At 33.1% G+C, this 24,724-nt stretch overlaps 5 protein-coding genes across 7 annotated transcripts; 3 read left to right on the top strand and 2 right to left on the bottom strand.

Moving 5' to 3' along the window:
- Positions 1–1,196: 1,196 nt before the first annotated feature.
- On the bottom strand, positions 1,197–4,975 carry LOC111304842 (phosphatidylinositol 4-kinase gamma 4-like). 2 transcript variants are annotated; one of them, XR_016331290.1, is made up of 3 exons: positions 3,096–4,969; positions 2,075–2,598; positions 1,197–1,600 (listed from the first exon to the last, which is right to left on the bottom strand). XR_016331290.1 is itself a non-coding variant. In XM_022901821.2 (2 exons), exons 1-2 carry the CDS (start codon positions 4,497–4,499, stop codon positions 2,212–2,214), a joined length of 1,791 nt encoding a protein of 596 aa, XP_022757556.2. In that variant the 5' UTR covers positions 4,500–4,975; the 3' UTR covers positions 1,914–2,211. The 2 variants fall into 2 exon arrangements, 1 of the variants encoding a protein (XP_022757556.2); XM_022901821.2 differs by lacking the exon at positions 1,197–1,600 and having other exon boundaries at positions 1,914–2,598; positions 3,096–4,975.
- A 2,283-nt stretch (positions 4,976–7,258) lies between these two features.
- Positions 7,259–10,021, bottom strand: LOC111305967 (uncharacterized). The gene is made up of 2 exons (XM_022903852.2): positions 9,189–10,021; positions 7,259–7,645 (listed from the first exon to the last, which is right to left on the bottom strand). The coding sequence occupies exons 1-2, from the start codon at positions 9,888–9,890 to the stop codon at positions 7,484–7,486; spliced, it is 864 nt and encodes a 287-aa protein (XP_022759587.1). The 5' UTR covers positions 9,891–10,021; the 3' UTR covers positions 7,259–7,483.
- A 2,826-nt stretch (positions 10,022–12,847) lies between these two features.
- On the top strand, positions 12,848–15,944 carry LOC111304841 (medium-chain-alcohol O-fatty-acyltransferase-like). Of its 2 annotated transcripts, none has more exons than XM_089750643.1 (7): positions 12,848–13,090; positions 14,082–14,654; positions 14,749–14,815; positions 14,899–14,972; positions 15,092–15,273; positions 15,440–15,577; positions 15,659–15,944. In XM_089750643.1, the coding sequence occupies exons 2-7, from the start codon at positions 14,103–14,105 to the stop codon at positions 15,663–15,665; spliced, it is 1,020 nt and encodes a 339-aa protein (XP_089606769.1). In that variant the 5' UTR covers positions 12,848–13,090; positions 14,082–14,102; the 3' UTR covers positions 15,666–15,944. The 2 variants fall into 2 exon arrangements, with proteins under 2 accessions (XP_089606769.1, XP_022757554.1); XM_022901819.2 differs by having other exon boundaries at positions 12,849–13,090; positions 15,092–15,301.
- A 2,183-nt stretch (positions 15,945–18,127) lies between these two features.
- On the top strand, positions 18,128–21,465 carry LOC111305966 (medium-chain-alcohol O-fatty-acyltransferase-like). Its single transcript, XM_022903851.2, has 7 exons — positions 18,128–18,487; positions 19,421–19,999; positions 20,100–20,166; positions 20,244–20,350; positions 20,506–20,715; positions 20,866–21,003; positions 21,089–21,465. The coding sequence occupies exons 1-7, from the start codon at positions 18,212–18,214 to the stop codon at positions 21,242–21,244; spliced, it is 1,533 nt and encodes a 510-aa protein (XP_022759586.2). The 5' UTR covers positions 18,128–18,211; the 3' UTR covers positions 21,245–21,465.
- Positions 21,466–21,686: 221 nt separating this feature from the next.
- On the top strand, positions 21,687–23,855 carry LOC111306382 (uncharacterized). The gene is made up of 2 exons (XM_022904269.2): positions 21,687–21,695; positions 22,428–23,855. Exons 1-2 carry the CDS (start codon positions 21,687–21,689, stop codon positions 23,676–23,678), a joined length of 1,260 nt encoding a protein of 419 aa, XP_022760004.1. The 3' UTR covers positions 23,679–23,855.
- The last annotated feature ends 869 nt before the right edge of the window (positions 23,856–24,724 follow it).

Raw genomic sequence — 24,724 nt, 5'->3', positions numbered from 1 at the left:
TATTTAAAACCTCAAAATATACTGTCCTTGACCAGACATGGTTTGAGGTCGAAAGAATTTAGTGAGTAGCAAGCGCTCCTTTGGCAGTGAATATAGAAAGAACATGATCAGGATAATTGAGACAACTCATCTCAAAAGATCTTGAACTTTTTAAAGATGTTTTTGGATGAAAATTTTAAATATATATATTTGTAGAAAAATTTTAAAATTTTAAAATAAAATTAATTTATTTGACAAAACAAAAGTTAGAATTTTTAAAATTCTTGAAATTTAAATGAAAATTTTGTGAGGGCTAAAGTTTTTTTTTTTTTAAATTTCACTTAAGGAGATGAAATTTGTGAAATTTTTAAATTTTATAGTAACAAATCAACATATATTATTTATATTTTTTACATAACTTTTGTTTTGTTTAATTTTAACTAAAAAATTCATTATAAAATATATATTTTTAATTTTTTTATATTATTAATAATATCTACTTGTTTTTACAAATATAATAACACTCATATTATATATATTATAATATTTTGTTCTTTCTATTTCTAATATTATTATTTATCTATTATAATTATTTTTGTTATCTTATCAAATTTTAATAATTAAAAATTTTTTAAAAATAATTATCCAATAATATAAGTGTAAATTTTATTATTTTAAATTGATAAATTTCAAAATATCAACTTTTTAAAATTTCAAAATTTATCATCCAATCACACCTTAATAGTACCTAAATACTAGTAGCAGGCTTAGTGACTCATACACTATAATTATGTGCATGACATACACCATGGTTTAATTAAGTGAATCATGACAATCAGTGTCTTCCTCTGATGATTCCACCAAATTCTCTCATTAATCTTTACTTTGGAAGAGGTGGAAGAACAAATATGTGAGACTGGGAGCAAGATACACCACGACAAGATCATGCGTGAGCGCTTTGTGGATATGAGCTCATTGACGAAGGCTGTACTCGGTGTTAGTGGTAAATCGACAAGGAGGTAATTTCTGATCTTCGGTGTTTTCACAAAATTATTTAGCGGAAGATGGGTATTTGATATTTGACATGGCTGATGGGACACCATTACGAGTTATAGCATGACTGTTATTTGTCAGCAAAATTACTTGCATTTCAGTGTTTTTTTTTTTTTTTTCCTTTTCGGAAGGAGGTCAAAGAAGAAACTCAAAAGGCCTACCAAGAAATGAAATACTTACTTCATACACCCGAGGGAAAACTGAGTGACATCTGAATTGACCAATTGAGAAAGTTCAGGGTCATTGAGGCCGAGGGCTCCTTTGAATTCTTTTCCTTGATATTCCAGTGTCACTCAAACATCATAGCTGTAAGAAAAATCTAACTGCCTGTAATTTGTGCGATTGGAGATGACGAAAGAACAAGGATGATTGCTTCCGAAGATGCATCAATGTCAGTCAGTTGCTGTTCAAGACCTATACATTAGAGGCACTGAGATATTTGGTTCCATCTTGCAATTTATGTTGCATTTCGTTACTTGCTTTCCTTGAAAACTAAGCAGCTGATATGTTATCTCAACTGTCTATCGCCTACAGGGTAACCGGAAAACCTTCCTCTTCGAATCCTTATCTGTAATTAGTCAGCAACAAACCCATGGTTACTTACCTTGATTTATGGTGTAAAATTCAATCCTTTGCTGCTTGTAAATATACAAGCGATCTACGTATCTTTCAATGCCACTATCCAAGTTAGCTAGCTTGACTGTGTTTTCAGCAAATAAAAGAAACAATTGCATTCCAAAATCATGGAATCAGCCCTCGTAATTGAGAGAGTAAGAAAAACTAATACCTTATATTAACTTAACTAACAGTGACCACAATTTAAAACCTATAACTTAATTAAGTGAAAAACCTAATAATAAACCAAAAAAAAAACACTAAAATAAAAGGAAACCCATGTCTTCAATTCAAATCTCAAAAGGCCAATAAAAAATATCTTAACAAATCAATTGAAATGAATGTGAATCAACGCCTCAAATTACGAGGCTTTTTTTGAAGTGCAATAAAAAATAGAGAATCACATGAAAGGTTGAGAAGAATAAACCATTTTGCTTTCATAACCAGTCTGCCGGCCAATTTGAGGTCCCATCATCTGGCAATGCATGCAGAAGAATGAGAAGGCATGTACAACAACATAACTATCAACTATGAACCAGTCTCTACAGATGTTCGGCACTTCTATCATAGGAGTGACCCAGCAATCTCATCAAGATGGCGATCCATGATTTGGGATAATGTTTCAAGAAATGCAGCTTCACTTGTGCCAGGAAGCACACAATCCTGTGCTTCTTGGACAATTTCCTCAATCACAGATTCTTCCTTCAAGTTCTCTCTGCACATTATACTTCCAATGGCAAAGGGAGTAAGCCCTCTTTCTGCACCCTTTTTGAGGAGCATGGTGGAGATGCGGAGCGTGCGTGCACATTTAGGTGGCATATCCCATCCAAGGAATTTCAACAAGGCAATATCTTCTTCAGCATCCAGGGATTTTATATAGTCAATTGTCTCAGGGGAGTAAGATTGGCGAGCTTGAGGCCAATACAGCCAGTCAAATGTGCAATCTTCAAACTATAGAAACAGATTATATGAATAGTGATTAGGCTTGAAGACACATCAAAAGACAAATAAAATATGAGCTCTTCAACGTTGTGAAAGAAAACTGTAGTTTATTGACACAATCATAAGAACTCCACAAGACAAAAAGAACCCAGAAAATACAGAATCAGGCTGGCAACACCACTCAGCTTGCTAGAAAATTTAAAGTTAACCAAATCAGTGAATCATGAGAATTTTAGCAGTGTATTAGAGTCTCTTGATTCAATAAGACCTAATACAAGTTTAACAACCTTCTAATCGTGAAACTGTAATATGATTCGAGTTAAATTCACAGTTGAATTCAAACCATCCTGGGTATGGTGTTTAACATTTATATCCTAGTTGAGGAACCTAGATTAAAAAATAACAAGACAAAGGTGGGGGTAAAGTAGGGAAAAAACAATAAAACCAAAAACGATAACATGCATGAAGTTGCAGGAAATTAAGAAATATTAGTAAAGCAAACTTACGCTTTCAGGCAAGCAATAGCCATGATCAATTGGAATCAACAATGTCTGCCCATTTTCATCTTTGCTCAATAAAATATTCCCAGCATGCCTATCTGCATTAGCCAATCTTATATCCAACACAGAGATTTTATGTACTTGCTCGACTGGGAAAGACCCAGGACCCATATCCTCACAACTTCCACTGTTCTCCACAAACATCTGCAATGACCCAATCTTGACCGTTGGTAAACCATCAGGATTGTTAAACCCACCGTGCAAACACTTGATCATAGCAGTAGGAGGGACCCCAGCAAAACCCTTCTCGTCACTATATATCATGGATCGCTTATTCTTAGGATGATCCAAAATATAAGCAGCAACTTCCCTGAATGCTCCTTCTCCAACTCTTGTACCCTTTTTCAACCCTTCACCATCTGGTGACACTGGTAGTTTTCGAGGATTGTTAACAGCTAATGGCTCCTCATCAATTGGCTTAAAAACAGCAACTAATTTTTGGCCAGATGAATCCTGCATGAAATAGGCTCCTCCAGTTCCCTCCACAGACCTGATTGGAGTTTTCCCGCTATCTAACCCATCAAATGTGGACTTAATCATGTCCACAATCACTGAAGGTAATTCAACTTTGGGATTAACAATAACAGGCTCCAATGTAAAATCCCTATCAGGAGGCTTTCTTGGTACAACCTCTCTATCAACTTCATATCCTCTACTATAATTCTCTTCACCACCAACATCATTTCGTCTTCGATTGTTCGTCTCAACACCGTCATGATCTCGCTTATCTTTCAATTCTGGTGCCACAATAGACAACTCAAAATTCTTAGCAACAGGCTTAGCCCTAACTTTGGCAGATTTACGGACCAATAAATGCAATACAGCATCATTGTGTTTACATATATCATCAATAAACCTCTGATCCTCTAATCGCTCCCCATCACAAACAACTTCTTGCTCGTCAAGATCAGTAAACCCTTTCTCTCTCTTAGCAATCTGCCGTTTCACATAACCAACATCACGCCCTCTTTCAACATGAAAGGTAAATTCTTTACCAGACGTAGTCTTAACATTAATGACCTGAAGTTCAGAAAGCCTAAGAACCAAGTGTAGAACATTCCCATCGTTGACTCCATAGTCACGAACAAGGGAATTGCTCCGTGCCAGCTCCCGGCCTCCACAAACCAACTTCTGATTCTTCACAACAAAACCTTTAAAGGTTTGAATACGTAGCTTCAAGGATGCAATAGAATCCGATTCCAGAACCCGCATTGGAATCATCGATCCGGAGAGGGCCAAATATATCCAAATTGATTCGTTTTCGCGAAGACCCAATTCAAGATTCATGTGATCAGGAGGAACAAAAGGTTCATTTCGAACCGGAACAACAGCAACACCAGCCGACGACATTTTTTACAGTGAAATTTTGACGAACGAAGAGTTCTCAACACTCTAAAAGATAATGCATCTAAAGTATGTACAAATTCACAACACTTTCCCCATTTTTTTTCAACCTAACAGTTCTATACAAACGAGAAAATAAAAATCCCAATCCAGGCCCAAGGAAAAAACCCCTAAGCCCGAGAAATCGAAACCCCGGGTATCAGAAACGAAATATTCCTGATCTCAGAGCTCAATTCATCTTGATATGTAAGATTAGGGTTTAGAGATTGAATGTACGGAAGTTATTCGCAATTAAAAAAAAAAAGGAAAGTTATATTACGAAAGAGAGGATTGTTACCAGAAGGAAGGACCGAAGAGAGGGGGAAGCGAGAAACTGAAAGCTCAAATCAGGAGTCAAATTTGGGAAATGAAAAAAAAAAAAATCTCGCTATCTATGGAGTAATTTTTTTTTTTATAAATTTTCTCCAATATTAAATATCCGGACTTCTTCTTTTTTTTAGACGGTGATATATTTAATAATTTTTTAAATTTTAGATATTCGAATAAAAGCCACTATTATAATGTTTTGTATTTTGTAATATTGGTTTTAAGTATAGTATAATATAAGTAATTTTTTATTGTTAATATTTATTAGTTCTTGGTTAAGAGACTATCATAGTTCTATTTTTAAAAAGTTTTTTATATTAAAAATATATATTATTTTATTAATTTTGTTTTCAAAATTTAAAAACATTTTAATAAATATGATAAAATTTTAATATTCTACAAATAAAATATAAACTTTTTTTTCTTGCCGTCCACATCTTAAGTTTTAAAGTGGGCTGAACAGTTGGTCACAAATAAAAAACTTTGAAATGTATAATAATATAATCTGGCTGTGCCCTTGTTCTGATCCTGTTGGAATATTTGAATTTGATATTTATTGGTTAAAATATTAAAATATTAAAATTATTTTATTTTTATTAATTTAAATAAATTTTAAAATTTTTATTTGTATTCAAATAATTATTTTTTACTTTTAATAAGAAAATTGATTTATGATAAGAGATTATTTAGATATAAATTAAAAATTATAAGGTAAAAATTAAAAGTTAATAATTTATTTAAGTATAATAAAAAATATAAACATTTTATTTAAATAAAATAATAAAATTATTGTTTTTATTATTTTAACCTTTATTATAAGAAGTTGGAATTTCTTATTTGAGTGTCACTTTGGGGAAGGCATGGTTGACGCGAAATTTCAAAAGTTCGGAGGAGGTCAGTGATGACAAATAAGATGGCCGATCAACTACTTTGTCTTCATAGCTTCATGTTGAAAAATCGAAATTGATTTTTGTATAAGAATATGAATATATGTGGAGGCTCCATTCTAAAAGTTTTTGAAAAGAAAAATTATGTCAGATTCTTGTGTCTGAACACGAGAAATGTGATGACAGATTTATTACATAATACAGAAAAAGCCAGTTTCAAAGAAGAGATCCTAAGGGCCATGTTTCCAATTGAGGGCGCCGAAGCCAGATTCTGCCATTAGATGCTCAGTTCCTTCATTCAACAAACTGCTGCATGGCTTGTTCGTATCTGGACGCCAACTTTTTTCCTCCAGTTGTTGCCAATATCGAGCAACTTTGCTTCACTGTTCAGCACAAAGCTAGGAAATGCTAGAGTAAACCCTCTAAAAAAAATGGAAGGACATGAAAATGTTACCAATTCAAAATCACACATCTGCAAATTGTTTAACAAACATGTAATTCAGGGGATAAATGTTGACCATAATTAATTTTGTAGTCTATTCAGCATTTCATCCTACATAATCATTGAAACAGTTAATCAAATTCAGAAAAGACAACTGGCAATTCAAATGGTTGAAAATGAGTTTCAAAGGAGCCGTAGGCCAAATTGGAAATGATGTTTTGCAATGAAAGTTAATTGATTTATAAATGTGAGTTTCATAAAGTTATTTGCTGCTGTTCTTTCTTTTCCCTTCGCCTTTGTCTTTTTTTTTCCCATTTCTTTTACCTTTTAGGGCGGGTAGGGGTGCGAGTTGGTCTTGCAATAGGCGGTAAAATTTTTAGTTTTGCAATAAATGGTGTATAAAACTTATTTATAATCTAAAAACTGAGATTATGAATGTGATCTGAGAATCGTCACGGATATAGTTCAGCAAATGAGGCTAACTTTCGCAGATGATTAGCAAATAACATAATTAGTTGAGTAGCAGAGAAATGAGAAAATACTTAAGAAAATACCAGACAAAGATTTTGGGATATTCAGCTGACAGTAATTGTCTAGAATCTTCGGAAACTTTTTTGGTTTCTCATTCAGACTAATCATGGTGGTAACTGGTGGATCCTGGGACCCATTATTTATTGGTCGCCATCAGCAAAGTGGAGGTTGTGCGGTCCGTTGCATCCTATGACCACCACGTGGCGCATTCTATGGTTTCCACCAAAACATTTCGTTCCCACAAAAAACTAAAGAGAGAGCACTTCAACCATATTCTGACGTCACCATGGCCCGGAAAAGTAGCGTCAAGAGATGACGCTGTCCAAGTTGGAATTTTCATCTCGAACCCCAAATTTGCACCGCCTGTCCCGAATTTATTTTCAGATAAAAAAGGAATAGATGAACTTTAACGAGATACCAAGAAGAACCGGTCATGGCTCATGATTGTAACCCGGGAAAAAAATAGTCATGCAAGTTTGTTCTGGATCCCTTAACCCGTCATCTAACAATTAGTTCTGACTGGCATTCATGATCCAATATACAGGCAAAAAAGTTTCTAGATAGTTAAATTGGCGTCAAGTCAGGTTTGTGTTACAAGTAGTAAAGTTACTGAAACGGGAACAAAAAATTCGGCTCTTTAGGTTTTAGTTATTGAAGATAAGTAGACCACAATATCTAAGCAGGTCGAACAACTGAGCCAGGGTATTTTAAACTAGCAAAACTCTGTCCAAACGATTAGACCAAAAATTGCCTGCAGAAGTATTCTAGGTTGCAACCAGACAACCTTGACAACATATACAAGCTACCACAATGCCAAGCATAGCTCCAGCAAGGACCTGTGATGGAGTGTGGCCAAGAAGTTCCTTGAGCTTTCTTTGACTGATAGGATGTCCTTGAAATAGATCCTCAACGATCATATTAAGAACCTACAACCGGGAAGGAAAAAAATTATTCCATGATTCCAACATAAGTTAGCAATCACAAAGGTAAATGGCAGTTCTCCAGGCAAGCTACCAGAATGTTGGGGTATTTCCATAAATGATTGTTGGATGAGGAATTCAAGTTAAGGTCATGTTTGTACCCCCAGGGGGGGGGGGGGTGAAATTTAGGCAGATACAAATAGGCAATAGTGAAAATGCAGTTGCAGACCTGTGAAAAACAAGCTTAACCGGATGTTTCAATATTTCTGTGTGATAGAACAAATTCAACGACTTCCAAATTATTTAAGAAACAGTAATATGTGGCAGATAGATTATGGCAATTAACCATTATAAATTGAAGCAGGGGTAACAATGGCAATCATATTCATTTCTTCAGATTCAATTAGCTGCTAAAATGGCCATTAAAATATTAAATGTATCCTTGAAAATAAGCTACAGCATTGGTCCAGTGATTTACATAAATGAGAATAAAATCTCATTATTTGATATAAATTCTTTTAAAGCTAAAGAAAAACAATACTGCAGGTCAGAATCTGTTCTTAACTTAGGGATAACTTCAAGGATCATTTATTGTGATAGCATCTTTGCTTTTCTGATAATTAAAGGAATCCATTTCCGCACTTCAAATTCAAAGCCCAAAATTATGGTATATGAATCAAATTCAAAGCTCTGGTCACTGTGGGGAAAATGATATTAGGAAATCCACCTACAGAAGCATAGCTCATAATGCCCAATACATATATCATCTCTAAGATGCACACAACCATTTGGAAACAGAAATTCAATGGAAATAGTTACCGCAGAATTATCATATGGTGTTACATATACCAGGGTGGATATCAGCTAGTCATTCACACAGAATTTATGCAGACTTAGTGCTCAACTACGGAAATATCCACCTATGACCATATTCGGATTTTTTTACCTCAAATTAGGTTTACTTCGACAACCAATCAATGTTAGAATAATTTCAATTTCAAAGCCCCAAAGCTTTTTGGGCCTATCTCAACACTCTATTAGAATAAATTAAGAACTTTAAGCTTGGTTTTTGTCATTAATTGCAAGTCTATGTCCAAAGACTACCCACCCTCCAAAACATACATCACATAGCTTCTGATTTACTATAAAAACTAGACACTCACCCAGATTCAATCCAAAGTTCAAAACCATCCTTAAATAATACATGTCAAAGAATTTCCAATAGGTTGCTAAAACTGGGGCATCTTACAACTACATACCTATCATGAATTAAATAAGTAGAAAGCAACTATATTTTCATCCTTTTCTTTTCTTTCAACAACCAAGACCAAAGGGCTAGTCCTGTTACATATTCAGTTTGATAAGAATAAATGTTGATCTCCAATCATCAAACTGCCAAAACTGACCATTTTTAACAAAACTTACGCCCCCAGAGAAACTACTCAAATCATACTGATTATAGTGCAAGAATCAAGCATCTAATCCAATTATCAAACTACACAGAAGTTTCAAAGTTAAAATAATAAATCAGAATAATCTTGCTTCTTACCGCAGCTTGCATCCCAGCATGCCTTCTAACTCCAATGGCATCGTACATAACAATCAAACTAAACCCCAAACAAACAGGAAAAAGCGAGTCCGCTATTCCATGACAAATCGCCACTGATGTTGTCAAAGCAGTACACAAAGCCGAGTGCGAAGAAGGCATCCCACCAGAAGCAAACAATATCCTAAAATCCCACTTCCTTTCTACAAAGAAATTCAAAAACATCTTCATTGATTGAGCAATAAACCATGCGAACAAACCGGAAACAAACGTTGGATTCGCCGCCAAAGTCGCCACAAATGGACTAATTCGAACCTTAGCACTAGCTGTTACACTTAATAAAGCCACCCCAAAACCTCCATTTTGTAAGTAATGCCCATTATATTGGTCTAAAATTTTCTCTGATTCTGTAGTGTAAGCGTGCAAACGTGAAGCCCATTTTTGAGTATGTGAGAAGGCCAAACCTTTGAAGCTCTTTAAGACTGGGACTAAAACCAATAAAGGGTTGACGGGAAAGCTTCGATTTTTACATTTATGAGTTGGATTTATGGGATTAGAAGGAGATTTAAAGGAGAAAGAAACAGGAGAGGCTTTAACTTTGAGGAAGCAGAAATGAGGAGAATGATAATAAAGAGGTTTGGTTTTGGAGCATTGAGGATTAAAACAGAAAGAATTTAATGCAGGTTTTATTGTAACAGAGCCCATGAGAGAAGCCGGCTTTTATTAGCTTGAGTTTTTTCAGCCTGCATTTGAGAGAAAAAGCAGAGGAAACAGTAAAGTTTTTTTTTTTTTTGGAGGGGGGCAGATGATGAAGAGAGGGTGATGAAACTAATCTCTACCGGATGATAGGAATGATTTTATACGAGACAGGAACGTGCGGTGGAGAAAGAGCCCTTGGTCTTGGTTTATTTTGACGAATATGCCACTGCTGCACATATTTTTGTTAAGACGCAAAGAATATGCTAGGAACTGCCGGTAACGAGCAACCAGATGGACCAGTCCAGTCCAGTAGCCAATAGGACATAAAGTGCTGCAGATTACGGGCTTGGAACTGAACCTTCAAAGTACGTTTAAATAGCCGATTAGCTTAGTTTGCCAAAAGCCGGAATATATTCAAAGTCAGTTTCTTCCTCCATGGGCTGGATTATCATGATTGGGCTATCCAGCTATGCATATTTATAACTTTATAATTTTGAAAGTGTCTAAAAAAAAAATCGAATCTTTTTTTTAGGCAAGATAAATCATTTAATCAATTGTTTGAATGCTAAATTGTAATTTTAGATGTGAAATTATTATGCTTTTTAACTTTGTTATTTTTAGAGAAGTTTTTATATTTTTATTATACTTAAATAAGTTTTTAATTTTTAATTTATATATAAATAAATAAATAATTTTTAATTTATATATGAATTAATTTTTTATTTTTCAATCAATTATTTTTTCAATTTTCAACCAGATTAGTTTCTATACAAAAAAATTAAATTGACGTTGATTATAACAAAAGTCAACTTTTTTTCTGAAATAATTATTTATATAATATAAAATAAAAGTTAATTACAATTAAAATATAAAAATTTACTTAAAAATAAAAAATTCAAGGACATTTTAGCTATTCCCTAATAAAGTTTGAATAATACTATTAATCTATAAGAATAGTGTAAGTTGGTTTTTTAGGTGAGTTTGCAGGAGGCTAGTGTGAATAACGAGCGAATAAAACCACATTATATCAAATTTAAAATTGTAATCTTGAACTAATTCACATGGGAAGATAAATTAAATAGTAGAAATGATAATTAAACCCCTAAATTATCTTAAATTTACCACTCTTTCTTTTGTGAACTTATAAATCCCAATCAATTGCCTGTTTTGCTTTTCCATGTTGTCAAAAAAACAAAATATTTAAATTAATTGTGAAAACTAAGCAAGTAAAATATATATCATGATAAATTTTATATTGTAAAAAAAATAACATTTAACTTTCAATTAATTTTGAGTTGACTTGTAATACTCAGAAATAAGGGATGTAATTGAGCAAGTTTGAATCGATACAATATTAAGTTTAAGTTTAAATTCAACTCTAAATTTGAGGTTCAAAACTTGATTCGAACTCGATCAATTTTTTTTTTTTAACATGAGCTTAATTCGATATAGAAATTGAGTTATTCGAACTCATTCAATTAATATATATAAATAAATTTAATTTTTGTATTTAATAAAACATAAATTATTTGTGTTAGAGCTTGAATTCGAGTTTAAAATATTGTATTCATTACAATAATTAAAATATATTAAAATATAAAAATTTGATTATATTTATATACTACTTAAGTCGGATATAAAATTGTTTGAATTTGACTCAATAAATAAGTTAAGTTACTTTAACTTAACTAAATAATAATCGAATCAAATTTAAATTTTATTTAAGTTGAACCCAAATAATTTGTAAGTACTAATATATTATTTATATTATTACTCTAATACAATAAAATAAACTCATTTGACGAAAATAGACTATCAATAAATTAAGCAATTATAACAATCATTTATAATTGAAAATCTATTTTAATGTTTAAAAATTAAATACGCTGTTTTTACATAAATATTATATTATTCTTAATTTTATGAAATATAAGATGATAAAAAACTAATTAAACTTCGAATATTAAACTCTAAATTAAGTTGATACACTTACGTAAAAATATAATATAATATAATATAATATAATATAATATAATAATAAATTACTTATTTGAAAACAAAAATATTTCTATCAATTTCTTCCGTACAAATTAGAATTGCCTTTTAATATTTGGGTTCGGGCATTGGACCTGTGGGCCGACTTTATTATTTTCGGCAGCATTGGTAGACTTTATTAAAAACCCAGATAATTGGACAGAATTGGGCTTGGATATTGGATCATACCTAAATGAAATTGAGGCCCATCTAGCCCAAGTAGTAGTAGACGGTCATAAAGTATCGTCGTCCCCTTCGTTTTTCATAGAATGTTAATAAATTGGGCATAAACAGGTGTTGTTATTTACTCAATTCAATTAATTTCGAATATAATTATTTAAAATTAAATTAATTATATTTTATTAATTGAATTAAATATTTTAATTTTAAAAATAAATTAATTGAAAATTTATTAATCAAAATTCAATTAATTTTTTAATTAATCAAATAATAAAATATATCAAATTAAATTATATTTTAAATTTATATTTTTTGTATAAAATAAATTAAATAAAATCATCAAATAAAAATATTCACATATTAAAATATTAAATTAAAAACTCAATGATATTTAATAGGTGTTTATGATATTTAAATACTCTATTCTTATTTTCTTATATGAATATTTTGAATAGGTGTCTAGTGGTATGGATTAAAATGTATTTGTTTTATAACAAAATAAATTTAATTAGTGTTTAATTTTATTGATTAAAGAAATATTTAAGAAAATATCCTTGTTTTATGACATCAATTAAAAAGTTATATTTAAAGAAAAAATTATTATTAATTAATTATTTACCTTTTGAATTTAATGAAAATAATATATTAAATATAAAAATATTTTGTAAAATAATACTTTAATTATATTTAATCAGGTTAATCTTTTATAATAAAAATAAAAAACTCCATAAATTAACTAAGGAAAATAAAAACCAATTCATTAAGAACATTAAAACAAAAAAAAAAAGTCATCGGGAAGCAAAGAGAATAAGAGTGGCCGAAGAAGAGCCGAAAAAGAGCCATTAAGCCCGTCAGCTCGTTTGTTTCACGAACCAAACTTCAACGTGTATATTATAGCCATCATGCGTTGCAATACTAGAATTTACCCAGATGTTGTCAAAGCCAATTTGGGCCATACTTTGCTTAGACACCCACGTTTCTCTAGTTTGCAGGTATAAAACTTACATACTCTACTGTTTCATATTGAACTTTTTCTTTTCTTGTTTGAGTACTTAAAGCAGCTCCAAATTGAGTTATTGTTAATTTATTTCCCCTTCTTTTCTTGATTGAAAATGTTAGGTTTTCTTTCCTTCAACAGCTTTTTTTTTCCAGAGATCGTCCAAGTTACTCTAATAGTAGATAGATAGTACTTAATACTTATTTTCTTTGAATCTTCTTACTAATCACTTATTAAGAAAGAAATAGTGTTGTTTATATCCTTTTCAATTTATTTCTTCCATAGGAAATCAATTGTATTTGCCAACCTATTTCAATAGTATCGGAATCCTTGTAGAGATTCCTTTCAGCACCCCCATCGAAAAAAAAAAAAACTGGAAAAATTTTTTGTTACAGTAACTAGCGGAAAGCAGTCGTCTGGTGCTCTCTCCCTAGCTAGCCGTATAGAATCAGAAGCATTCCGGAAAGATATATAGAAATGGAGATGGATTAAAGCTTGCTTGTTTGCAACGCGTAAAATTTAAGTTGCAAGAAGATATATACCAACTTAAAGTTTTAAACGTAAATCCAACTACTCCAAGACAAATTCAGTTGCTTTGTTTTGGATTTTTTAAGACATATATCGGAATGGTTAATTTTTTTTTTATATTTTTGTTGTTATTCAGTTGGATCAAATTTTTTAGAAGTACCTATTTAAATTATTCTCTTTTCATTTTCAATATACTAATATCATTTATTACCTATCATAAACTCCAAAAATTTTAAAAGTCATCGATTAAAATATTTTTTAAAATTTATTAAATTAATAATTTATATTCTACAAATTTTATTTATTATTAAAAGTAAATTTTTAAATGACAGTCATAGTAAAATTAATTAATTTATTAATTAATTAAGATGGCTAAAATATTTTTGATGGATTTTTATTTACACACAACTAATTGTAAATAAAAATAGAATTATTATTACCTTTCGTACAAATGTCAGGTGGCGGACGAGACGGGATAAATGAAATGGGTTCCAACAGAGGTGGATTTGGAAAGGCATGTTATTGTTCCAGAGCTGGACCCAAACATGGACTCACCAGACAAATTCCTTGAAGATTACATCTATATCCTAAGCAAAACGACCATTGACAAATCGCAGCCTCTTTGGGATCTGCATCTGCTCAATTTAAGAACCCTACAATCCGAGGCAGTAAGCGTTTTCAGGATCCATCACTCCCTTGGCGATGGCACTTCTCTAATGTCTCTTCTACTCGCTTGCACTCGCCAAATGAATGATCCTCTGGCTTTGCCTACCATTCCAATCAGGAACAAGCAAGAGAAGAAGAATGATCACAGAGGGCTTTGGAGAATTATGTTCATGTTTTGGTCTATTTTTCAGGTGTTTTGGAATACTGTGGTTGATGTCTTCACGTTTATTGCTACCGCAATGTTCTTGAAAGATACTGAAAATCCTCTCAAGGGTCCGCCAGGAACTGAGTTCACTCCTCGGCGAATTGTTTACAGGACAGTTAGCTTGGATGATATCAAGTTGGTGAAGAATGTAATGAACACTGTAAGTCCATGTGTTCCATTAGTAAGAAAATCTCATAAGCTGCTCTTTTATTGCCGAAAAACTCCAATAAAATCTTTTGAAATTGAATTTTCAGACGATAAACGATGTTGCTTTGGGGATTACACAGGCTGGTTTGTCCCGCTATATCAACAGAATATTTGGTGAGACTTTTTTTTATCAGCATGTAGTTTATAGGTGAAAGTGAAACAAGAAAGATTGTCCGATTCATTTTTTCACTTGCTAGGCGGAAATCTTCCAAAGAATATTCGCCTCCGATCAACTCTGCTCATCAACATACGACCATCTGCAGGAATCCAGGTTCATAGTTCTCTCTCAAACCAAATGCCAGGTTTTGGCATCTAGGTGTAACTTTTTGCCCAAAGTCTCAAAAACTACACTCTCTTAAACCTTAATTAAACATGTTTAATGCATGCCAGGCTTTAGCAGATATGATGGAGAAGGATGCTGAAGCAAAGTGGGGCAACTGGATTGGTTTTGTTCTCCTCCCCTTCACCATTGCAATACGGAGTGATCCATTAGATTATGTTTATGATGCGAAGGCCACAATTGACAGAAAGAAACACTCCCTTGAAGCTATATACACTTTCACCATTGCTGAGTTAGCTCTCAAACTTTTTGGTATCAAGGTTCAATTTGAATAATCTAATTGACTCCTTTCTGCTGAAGTGAAATCCTAGCAGCACTCTATGATAGAATTCCTCTAGTCTTAGTCTTAGGTTCACTCATTTCTTATTAATTGGTAAATTTTTCATTGGTGAAAACAGGCGGCAAGTGCTCTGTCCCACAGAATTTTGTCTTACACAACAATGTGCTTCTCGAATCTGGTTGGACCCGTGGAGGAAATTAGTTTTTATGGTCATCCCATGGCTTTCCTTGCTCCTAGTTCTTATGGTCAACCTCATGTAAGCGTTCATTTGAGAACATCTACAATGCTGTCCTGTTGATGTTTGGTTGATATATCAACTGATGACTAAAAATTGCAGGCATTAATGATCAACTTCCAGAGTTATATAGACAAGATGACCATTGTTCTACCGGTGGATAACGGAACTATACCGAACCCTCACCAGCTATGCGATGACATCGTGGAATCACTCGAGCTCATCAAGGATGCAGTACTGACTAGGGGGCTTGCCTAGGAAAAAGAAAAACACCACGCCCTTTCTGTAAACTGCAATCAGTTTCAGGATTAGTATTGACAAAGTTTCTAAATCCAAAAGCTTCCATGATGTTTCAGGATTAGCAGTAATAAAGTTTCTATATTGTTGATGCTGTGTTCTTCATGATGCTTTAATCTTTATAAAATTGGACTTATTTAGCAAAATTTTTAAGCACTTAAAGCTCTTTTCTTTCTGTCATTTCTATTATGGATGGTTTATGTTTGATACGTAATAGGCACCGGTAAGCCATATATAGTTAATGCGATCACGGTTAAATACCAATAATTTTTTACGGATTCAATTTGCACGATTTGCTGAAGAGTCAAATCACACAAATACCCTTAAATCTATTTTTTTTTACCTACTTCAAATCCATTGCTTCAGTTTTTTTTCTTTACATTAGTTTAAGCAGGTATTTATTATATTTAATACTTATTCAATACCAAAATTAAACATTTAACATTAAAATCCTCTTGTTTGGGTTATGCATGGCTCATAATTATGAGTACAGACAACTTCTTGTTCAGAGCGACAACGCTGAATTGGCTATTCCTGGGTGTAATTAATTTTTGCCCCGCGTCTCAAAACCTACACTCTCTTCAATTTTAATTAATTAAGCATGTTTAATGCATGCTAGGCGATAGCAGATATGATGGAGAAGGATGCTGAAGCGAAGTACGGCAACACGATTGGTTATGTTCTCTTCCCCTTCACCATTGCAATAAGGGATGATCCATTAGATTATGTTCTTGATGCTAAGGTTACGATTGACAGAGAGAAGGGCTCCCTCGAAGCTATATACACTTTCTATTTTGCTGAATAAGCGCTCAAGTCTTTTGGTATCAAGTTTTAATTCGAATCTTCTGATATTTCTACTGATATGAAATATTCCTTGCAGTACTTTAAGCTTAAACTAAAATTCTAGTAGGATTCCTCTATTTTTACGGGCTCCGGTATGTTTTTCCCCTGTAAAAACAGGCGGCAAGTGCTGTGCCCCGTAGAATTATGTCTCCCACAACAATACGCTTCTCGAATCTGGTTGGACGTATGGAGGAAATTGGTTTTTTATGGTCATCCCATTGCTTTCCTTGCTCCAAGTTCTTATGGTCAACCTCAGTTAAGCGTTCATTTGAGGACAGCTGCTACGTTGTCATGTTGATAATGTTGGATTGATTGATCAGCTGACGACTATAAATTATAGGCATTAATGGTCAACTTCCTGAGTTATATCGACAAGATGCCCACAAGAGATTAATGTTCTTATAAGTATGTATGTTTGAGTAAATTATAAGAGATTGAAAGAGTCCACATAAATATGATGTATGTAATTAAAAGAGATTAAAATGATTCACATAGATATGATATATGAATGCATATAGATATGTGTTTATTTATATTGAAAAAATGCATATGATGCGTTTGGGTACGTGTTTGTTTAGTTAAAAATATTTTATAGGAATTATAAGAGATTGAGAGGGTCTATGAATATTAGTTATAAGTGTTTGATTTGATTGTATATTTGTAATTGTAATTAATAGATTTTTTTTTATTCATGAACAAAAGTTAGTTAGACCGAAACATATTAAATTATTATTTTTTATGTGATTGATTGATTATTTGATTATATTTTCATTGACTTGATTGGATTAGAGTTTTTTATCCTAACAAAATTATCAATCAAACTAAACTTAAGAAAATTTTAAAAGGTAAGGCACATGAAACATTTAAGGCACATAAAGCATTTAAGGCACATGAAGCAATCCCTCTATAAATGACGCACTCGTACTCAAGCGAGCAGTAACAACACGTATATGCAAAAATGCAACTCTCAATAATAATACTGAAGTCAAAACATCCGTATTTTCATTTCAAACGATTTCAAGGCGTGCTAAGTCACTATTATTTTAGTATTTTTTATGGTTTATAATTAATAAAATTTTAAAAACTTAAATATTCTTGCTACAAAGTTCAACAACAATTCAGCTGAAGAATATAATAGCAAAATCACCTGAAATCCTTACTAATACGTACTGAATTTTCTATTTCAAAAGTTTTCTGCAAATTAATTGTTTATTTACCTATGAGGAAAAAAACAGTGATATAATGTCAAAAGGTTTAAATAAAATAAAGCATCATCGCATAGTGTAAAATATAGAAAAGTAAAAATGAAAAAGATAAATAAAAAAAATAATGAATGTATCCACCAAACTATACTGATCAATATCTAAAAATTTAAATGCATGATGCATCCTCCTATTAATGACACAAACGTGCAGAAGCTACCCTCACTTAAGGTCCTTCCTTTTATTTCTTTCCTTTTCCTCACTAACTAACAAGCCAAATAGAATTTCTGCGGAAAAGGCTTTGAGAGGAAAAATGGAATCTAGGAACAGTTTCAGATGGAGAAAGCAAGCTCTCAAACCGATTGAAACGAGTAGATCAGGAAGCAAAAGAGAAGAAGAAGAGAATAAGAATGGCCAAAGATCAGCTGAAGAAGAGCCATTGAGCCCAGCATCTCGTCTGTATCACGAACCAAACTTCAACGTCTATGTTATAGCCATCATGGGGTGCAAGACTAGAATTTACCCGGATGTTGTCAAAGCCAACTTGGGCGATACTTTGCTTAAACACCCTCGTTTCTCAAGTTTGCAGGTACCATACATAACTTATTCCCCACTACTTCTCTTGATTGAAAATAATAGGTTTTCTTTGCATTGCCAGTTTAACTCTGAGAATATGGTCCAAGTTCCTCAAATACTAGATAGACTTATTTTCTCAGAACTTGTCATTAATTATTACTTCCTCTATAGTTTGATTTTTAATGGTAATTCTTTTTTAAACTTTGCTTCTTTGAATTTATTTTATTTTAAATATATTATCAATTAAAAATATAAAAATACTTTTCAAAAATCTTGAATAAAAATTTTCCAATATACTTTTATAGAAATTTAGTTTAATAGAATATTAAAAATATAAATAGTTAAGTTTAAAATAATTTAATTGTAAAAATTAAACTTAGATATTATTTATGAATTATAAGACGGGAAGTAGTATTATATATTAAGGGCCAACACAGAAAAAAAAAAAAGTGAGAGTAAAATAAGAAAAACATTGAAAAGAATGGTGTAATTGAGCCACCAACCCCTAACGGTCTACTGGGTCAAACATCAATGGGAGCGTTGGCCTCAATTGTGTCGTTTCGTTTTTAAACAATAATGCACTAAACTTAGCTGTATCAATAAACAAATAAATAAATAAATATTGATGTTTATTAGTAGTCATTTTTACTTTGTTAAAATAATCACTAGCTAGCAGAAAGCGATCGTTCGTTGTTCTCAGATCCCCTTACAGCTAGACGTATTTAAGCCTTCCGGAGAGAGAGAAATGGAGATGGATTAAAGCTAGGATGTTTGCAACGTGTACTACTACTAACAGGAGCCATGCATATTAAATACAACTGCTAATAATTAGAGATTATTTTTGAAATTTTTTTAAGTGGTTGATTTCATTTAAATTTGATTTTTTTTAATTTGCTTCTTCTCTTTTAATTTTCATTTTCAATACACTAATTTATAGAAATGTCAGGTGGAGGACGATAAAAACAAGGAAGAAATGAAATGGGTTCCAACAGAAGTGGATTTGGAAAGGCATGTAATTGTTCCAGAGCTGGACCAAAACATGGACTCACCAGACAAGTTCCTTGAAGATTATATCTACAACCTGAGCAAAACCACCATTGACAAATCACAACCTCTCTGGGACCTCCATCTGCTTAACTTAAGAACCTCAGAATCCGAGGCAGTTGGCATTTTCAGGATCCACCACTCCCTTGGCGATGGCACTTCTCTGTTGTCTCTTCTACTCGCTTGCACTCGCCAAATGAATGATCCTCTGGCTTTGCCTACCATTCCAATCAGGAAGAAGAAAGAGAAGAAGCATGATAATAGATGGTTTTGGAGAATTATGTTCAAGTTTCTGCTTGCTTTTCAGGTGTTTTGGAATACTGTGGTTGATGTTTTCATGTTTCTTGCTACGGCATTGTTCTTGAAAGATACTCAGAATCCTCTCAAGGGTCTGCCAGGAAGTGAGTCTACTCCTCGACGAATTGTTTACAGGACAGTTAGCTTGGATGACCTGAAGTTGGTGAAAAATGCAATGAACACTGTAAGTCCATACGTTGCATTAGGAAGAAAATCCCATAAGCTGCTTTCTGATAAGTTATTTCAGAAAATTTTGAATAAAATCTTTTCAACTTAATTTGCAGACCATAAACGATGTTGCTTTCGGGATGACACAAGCTGGTTTGTCCCGCTATATCAACAGAATATGCGGTGAGATTTTTCTTTACTAACATGTAGTTTATGGGTGAAACAATAAAGATTGTCTGATTCACCTTTTCACTTGCTAGGCGGAAATAAGAAAGAAGGGGAAACAATGGAAATGGATAATCTTCCAAAGAAAATTCGCCTCCGATCAACTCTGCTCGTCAACATAAGACCAGCTCCAGGAATCCAGGTTAATGGTTTTCTCTCAAACTAATTAGTAGTTAATTTCACCGAATGCCAGGCTTATTGGTTTACATGTTTAGGCATCCTGATTGTAAATTTTGCCCCAAGTCCCAAAACCTACACTCGTTTAAATCTTAATTAAACATGTTTAATGCGTGCCAGGCTTTAGCAGATATGATGGAGAAGGATGCTGAAGTAAAGTGGGGCAACTGGATTGGTTATGTTCTCCTTCCCTTCAACATTGCAATACGGGATGATCCATTAGATTATGTTCGTAATGCCAAGGCCATAATTGACAGAAAGAAACGCTCCCTTGAAGCTATATCCACTTTCTCGATTGCTGATTTAGCTCTCAAGCTTTTTGGCCTCAAGGTTTAATTTGAATCTTCGAACTTGACTTCTTTCTTCTGAAATGGAATATATTCTAGCAGTAATTTATGCTTAAACTAGAATTACTCTATTCTTTGGCGCTCCATTCACTTCTTATTATAATTAGTATGTTTTTCCCCTGGTAAAAAACAGGCGGCTAGTGCTCTGTCCCACAAAGTTGTATCTCGCACAACAATGTGCTTCTCGAATATGGTTGGACCTTTGGAGGAAATTGGTTTTTATGGTCATCCCATGGCTTTCCTTGCTCCAAGTTCTTATGGTCAACCTTATGTAAGCGTTCATTAATTTGAGATTAACTACTATATTGTCCTGTTGATGCTTGGTTGATTGTTCAGCTGATGACTAAAAATTGCAGGCGTTAATGATCAACTTCCAAAGTTATATCGACAAGATGACCATTGTTCTATCGGTGGATGAAGGAACTATACCGAACCCTCACCAGTTATGCGATGACATCGTGGAATCACTCGGGCTTATCAAGGATGCAGTACTGACTAGGGGGCTTGCCTAAAAATGAGAAATACCACGCCCATTCTCATTGTCTACTCTTCACAAAGTACGCTTCTTCACCGTCTATGAACCTCAGACATTATTGATAAATAATTGTTGGAATTAAACCAAATTTAATGTTTGTGTTGTTGCTATTTATCTTATTTACTACAATTACTATTTTATTAAAAGTTATGTTATTGGTGAGTTTTTTAAATTTTTATTATAAATATGTTATTTTGTTTAGTATTTATGAGTAAAAAGCAGAATGCAAGATTAAAAAAGATTTAAGTGGCCGAATATAATTTTATGCAAGATTTCGAGTGTGACTCCAAAATTGTTTATGAAATTAAGAATTCATTTGGATGTGTGGAGAGATTGAAAATTATGATAGATGTGATATTAATTATTATAATGATGAGATTAAAATTAATAGTAAAATTATGTATTTGAATATAATCGTAATGGTAAATGTAAGATAAATTGTAATAAGAAAAGAAATAATTATTAAAAATATTAAATTAAAAATTATATTTAACAAACATTTTAAATTATTTAATGTTTATAAAATTAATAAATTATTTTATGTTAAAGTAATAATTTATTACTAAATAATTAAAAATTAATAAAAATAGTAATATTTTATATAATCTTTTTATTATATTAAATTATAAAAATATATCTTGATATAAACATTAACAATATTATTTTAAAATTTTTAAATGAAAAAAAGAAAAGATTGAAATGCAAAGATAATTTTATTTTTATAGTACAATTGTAAGGATAAAAAGGTTTAAAAAAAAAAAGAAAAAGAATGGTGCATTTATCAACTGTTGGTCACTGAAGGTCCTGCACGTTTAAATTTCTCTCCCCTATATTGTCTTTGTTAACCAAACACATGTATGACACAATTGAAGGCACTAATCATGCCACACAGGAGCTAATCATTGTTCTAAATGAGCCCTAAATTAGGATTATTGGTTAATAGTTTATTGTATCTATAAAATTTATTTATGTGTGGTGTTTTTAAGTATCTCAAATTTTTTTTAGTTATATGATTAAAATTAATTACTTCAAAATTTGTGGTTCCAACCAAGAGTATAAAAGAATAATCTCCTAAAGTTGCGAGCTTTGTAATTTATCTCTCAATAAAGCATATTAATGGTGTTAAACTTCTTTTAATATTATCTTTTCTAATTTAATAGTATAAGCAAAAGCAAAAATTTGCTGGTAATCCCGTAATTTCGTTCAATCGTCCTTGCATGACATCTCTTCCTCACAAGTCTCTCCCTCTAATTTCCTATGAGAAAAACAACCAAATCTTGCAGACAATGGAACTCCCAACCACTGGAACCCAGATTTTCACACTCTTCATCTTCCTCTTCTTTCAACTCTTCCCCTTTATTCTCACTTCACCAGATTTGTCTGACATTAATCCACCCCAGCAACTCAAATCTCAACAACTTCAAACTCCATCTCAGGAACCCAACTCTGAAGAACCTCAAACTCCACCCCAAAATTCCAACTCTGAAGAACCTCAGAATCCACCCCAGGAACCAAACCATAAACTACATAATAATCCACCCCAGAACCCCACGGCTCAACATTTTCAGCCGAAGATCCCCCCGAAGCACAACTCTCAACAACCTCAGAATCCACCCCAGAAATCAAACTATAAACAGACTAATAATCCACCCCAGAACCCGAAGTCTCAACCGAAGATCTCCCGGACACCCAACCCTGAAGAACCTCAAACTCCACCTCAGAACTACAACTCTCACCAACCTCAGAATCCACCCAAGAAACCAAACTATAAACAAACCAATAATCCACCCCAGAACCCGAAGATCTCCCGAAAGCCCAACTCTGAAGAACCCCAAACTCCATCCCAGAAATCCAACTCTCAACAACCTCAGAATCCACCCCAGAACCCGAAGTCTCAATATTTTCAGCCGAAGATCCCCCGGCTGCTCCCCCATTTTCGTCAATCAGAGCAGGAACAATTCCTCAATGCCCACAACAAGGCCCGGGCCCACGCCGGTCTTTCCCTTTTCGTCTGGGATGAAACCTTGGCCTCCTACGCTCGCACGTGGGCCAAGAAACGCTCCTCGGACTGCCGTATGAAGCATTCCAACGGACCTTACGGCGAGAACATCTTCTGGGGAGGCAGAGACCACTGGACCCCCAAGGACGTCGTCAAATTATGGGTGAAGGAACACAAGTTTTACAATCGGAAGACCAATGCTTGCCAACCAGGGAAACTCTGCGGCCATTATACACAGATTGTATGGAGCGATTCGATCAAAGTAGGATGTGCCCGAGCCAAATGTGCAAATGGTGGCATCTTTGTTATTTGCTCCTACGATCCTCCTGGAAATTACGCCAATGAAAACCCATTTAAGCCGAATAATAACAACAACGACACCAATAACGATAATGAAAACATCAAACAATAATAGTATAGAATATCTCCGATCCAGGGAACCAATCTCCTCCCACGATGGAATTTTTACTAGCTTAATTAACTTATAATTTGTATTGTATTTAAAGTTTTTTATTTGTTTAACAAACGCCGAATTCTTTTTTTTTTTTCTTCTAATTAGGTAACTTTTTGGGTAGTTGTGATTAGGGCCGTAAACGAGCCGAACCGAGTCGAATAATGAGAAGTTCGAGCTCGAGTTCGACTCATAATTCGGGGTTCGATACTCGGTTCTAGCTCGATCGAGTTTTATTTTTCAAGTTCGAGCTCGATTCGTGATCGAATTTGAGCTACTCGAGCTCGCTCGATTAAGCTCGATTAATATGTAAAAATAAGCTCGATTCATATACTCGATAAAAGTTCGATTATTCATGTTCGAACTCGAACTTGAACTCGGATTCGAAATATTTTATTAATTAAAATAATAAAAATATATTTAAATATAAAAACTCGATTAAGCTCGCGAGCTACTCGAGTCAAATATAAAAATACTCGGATTCGATTCGATCGATAAGTCGAGCTACTCGAGCTCGACTCGACAATAATCGAACCGAATTCGAGTTTTTTTCGAATCGAACCCGAATAATTTGTGAGTACTAATATATCATTTACATCCCTAATTATGATGTTTGATTTCATTCTGTTTTTGCATGAAATCATTAGAGTCCAAATGTTTGTGATATATTCATATTATTTGTCAATAAGAGTAACTTTTGGTGTCTGAGTAAAATTTCCACCATAACTAGTTTGCTCTGTTGCCTTAATTGCTAAGTATTTCTTTGAAAAACCAAATGATAGAAATTGGAAAATGAAAAAAAGAATTGTTTGAATTGTTTTTGTTTCTTTTCCCTACTCGCATTGAGGCAATTTTTTTTTCAGTGTTAGTCACTATTTAAAAAAAAAAAAAAACGCAAAACTTTAAGCCTTGACTCATGAGTTTATCAGATTCTTAGAAACCTAGTATAATGGATCATCAGATTTTGCAATCTAACTTCTTTCAACATGCGAAAGACTAAAGAAACA

The sequence above is a fragment of the Durio zibethinus genome, chromosome 21 (assembly GCF_047325235.1).
Source record: "Durio zibethinus cultivar Kanyao isolate XHJ-2024 chromosome 21, ASM4732523v1, whole genome shotgun sequence".
Taxonomy (NCBI): domain Eukaryota; kingdom Viridiplantae; phylum Streptophyta; class Magnoliopsida; order Malvales; family Malvaceae; genus Durio; species Durio zibethinus.
This window is presented reverse-complemented; position numbering and strand designations above follow the sequence as displayed.

Bases quoted from the DNA above. Each gene is read 5' to 3' on its own strand.
- LOC111304842 (XM_022901821.2), bottom strand. From the start codon at position 4,499: ATGTCGTCGGCTGGTGTTGCTGTTGTTCCGGTTCGAAATGAACCTTTT. The intron at 2,599-3,095 runs GTAAGTTTGCTT...CTGTTTCTATAG, and splicing joins GCTATTGCTTGCCTGAAAGC to TTTGAAGATTGCACATTTGA.
- LOC111305967 (XM_022903852.2), bottom strand. From the start codon at position 9,890: ATGGGCTCTGTTACAATAAAACCTGCATTAAATTCTTTCTGTTTTAAT. The intron at 7,646-9,188 runs GTAAGAAGCAAG...TCCCGGTTGTAG, and splicing joins ATGCTGGGATGCAAGCTGCG to GTTCTTAATATGATCGTTGA.
- LOC111304841 (XM_022901819.2), top strand. From the start codon at position 14,103: ATGAAATGGGTTCCAACAGAGGTGGATTTGGAAAGGCATGTTATTGTT. The intron at 14,655-14,748 runs GTAAGTCCATGT...TTGAATTTTCAG, and splicing joins TGAAGAATGTAATGAACACT to ACGATAAACGATGTTGCTTT. The intron at 14,973-15,091 runs GTTCATAGTTCT...AATGCATGCCAG, and splicing joins GACCATCTGCAGGAATCCAG to GCTTTAGCAGATATGATGGA.
- LOC111305966 (XM_022903851.2), top strand. From the start codon at position 18,212: ATGGAATCTAGGAACAGTTTCAGATGGAGAAAGCAAGCTCTCAAACCG. The intron at 20,000-20,099 runs GTAAGTCCATAC...CTTAATTTGCAG, and splicing joins TGAAAAATGCAATGAACACT to ACCATAAACGATGTTGCTTT. The intron at 20,351-20,505 runs GTTAATGGTTTT...AATGCGTGCCAG, and splicing joins GACCAGCTCCAGGAATCCAG to GCTTTAGCAGATATGATGGA.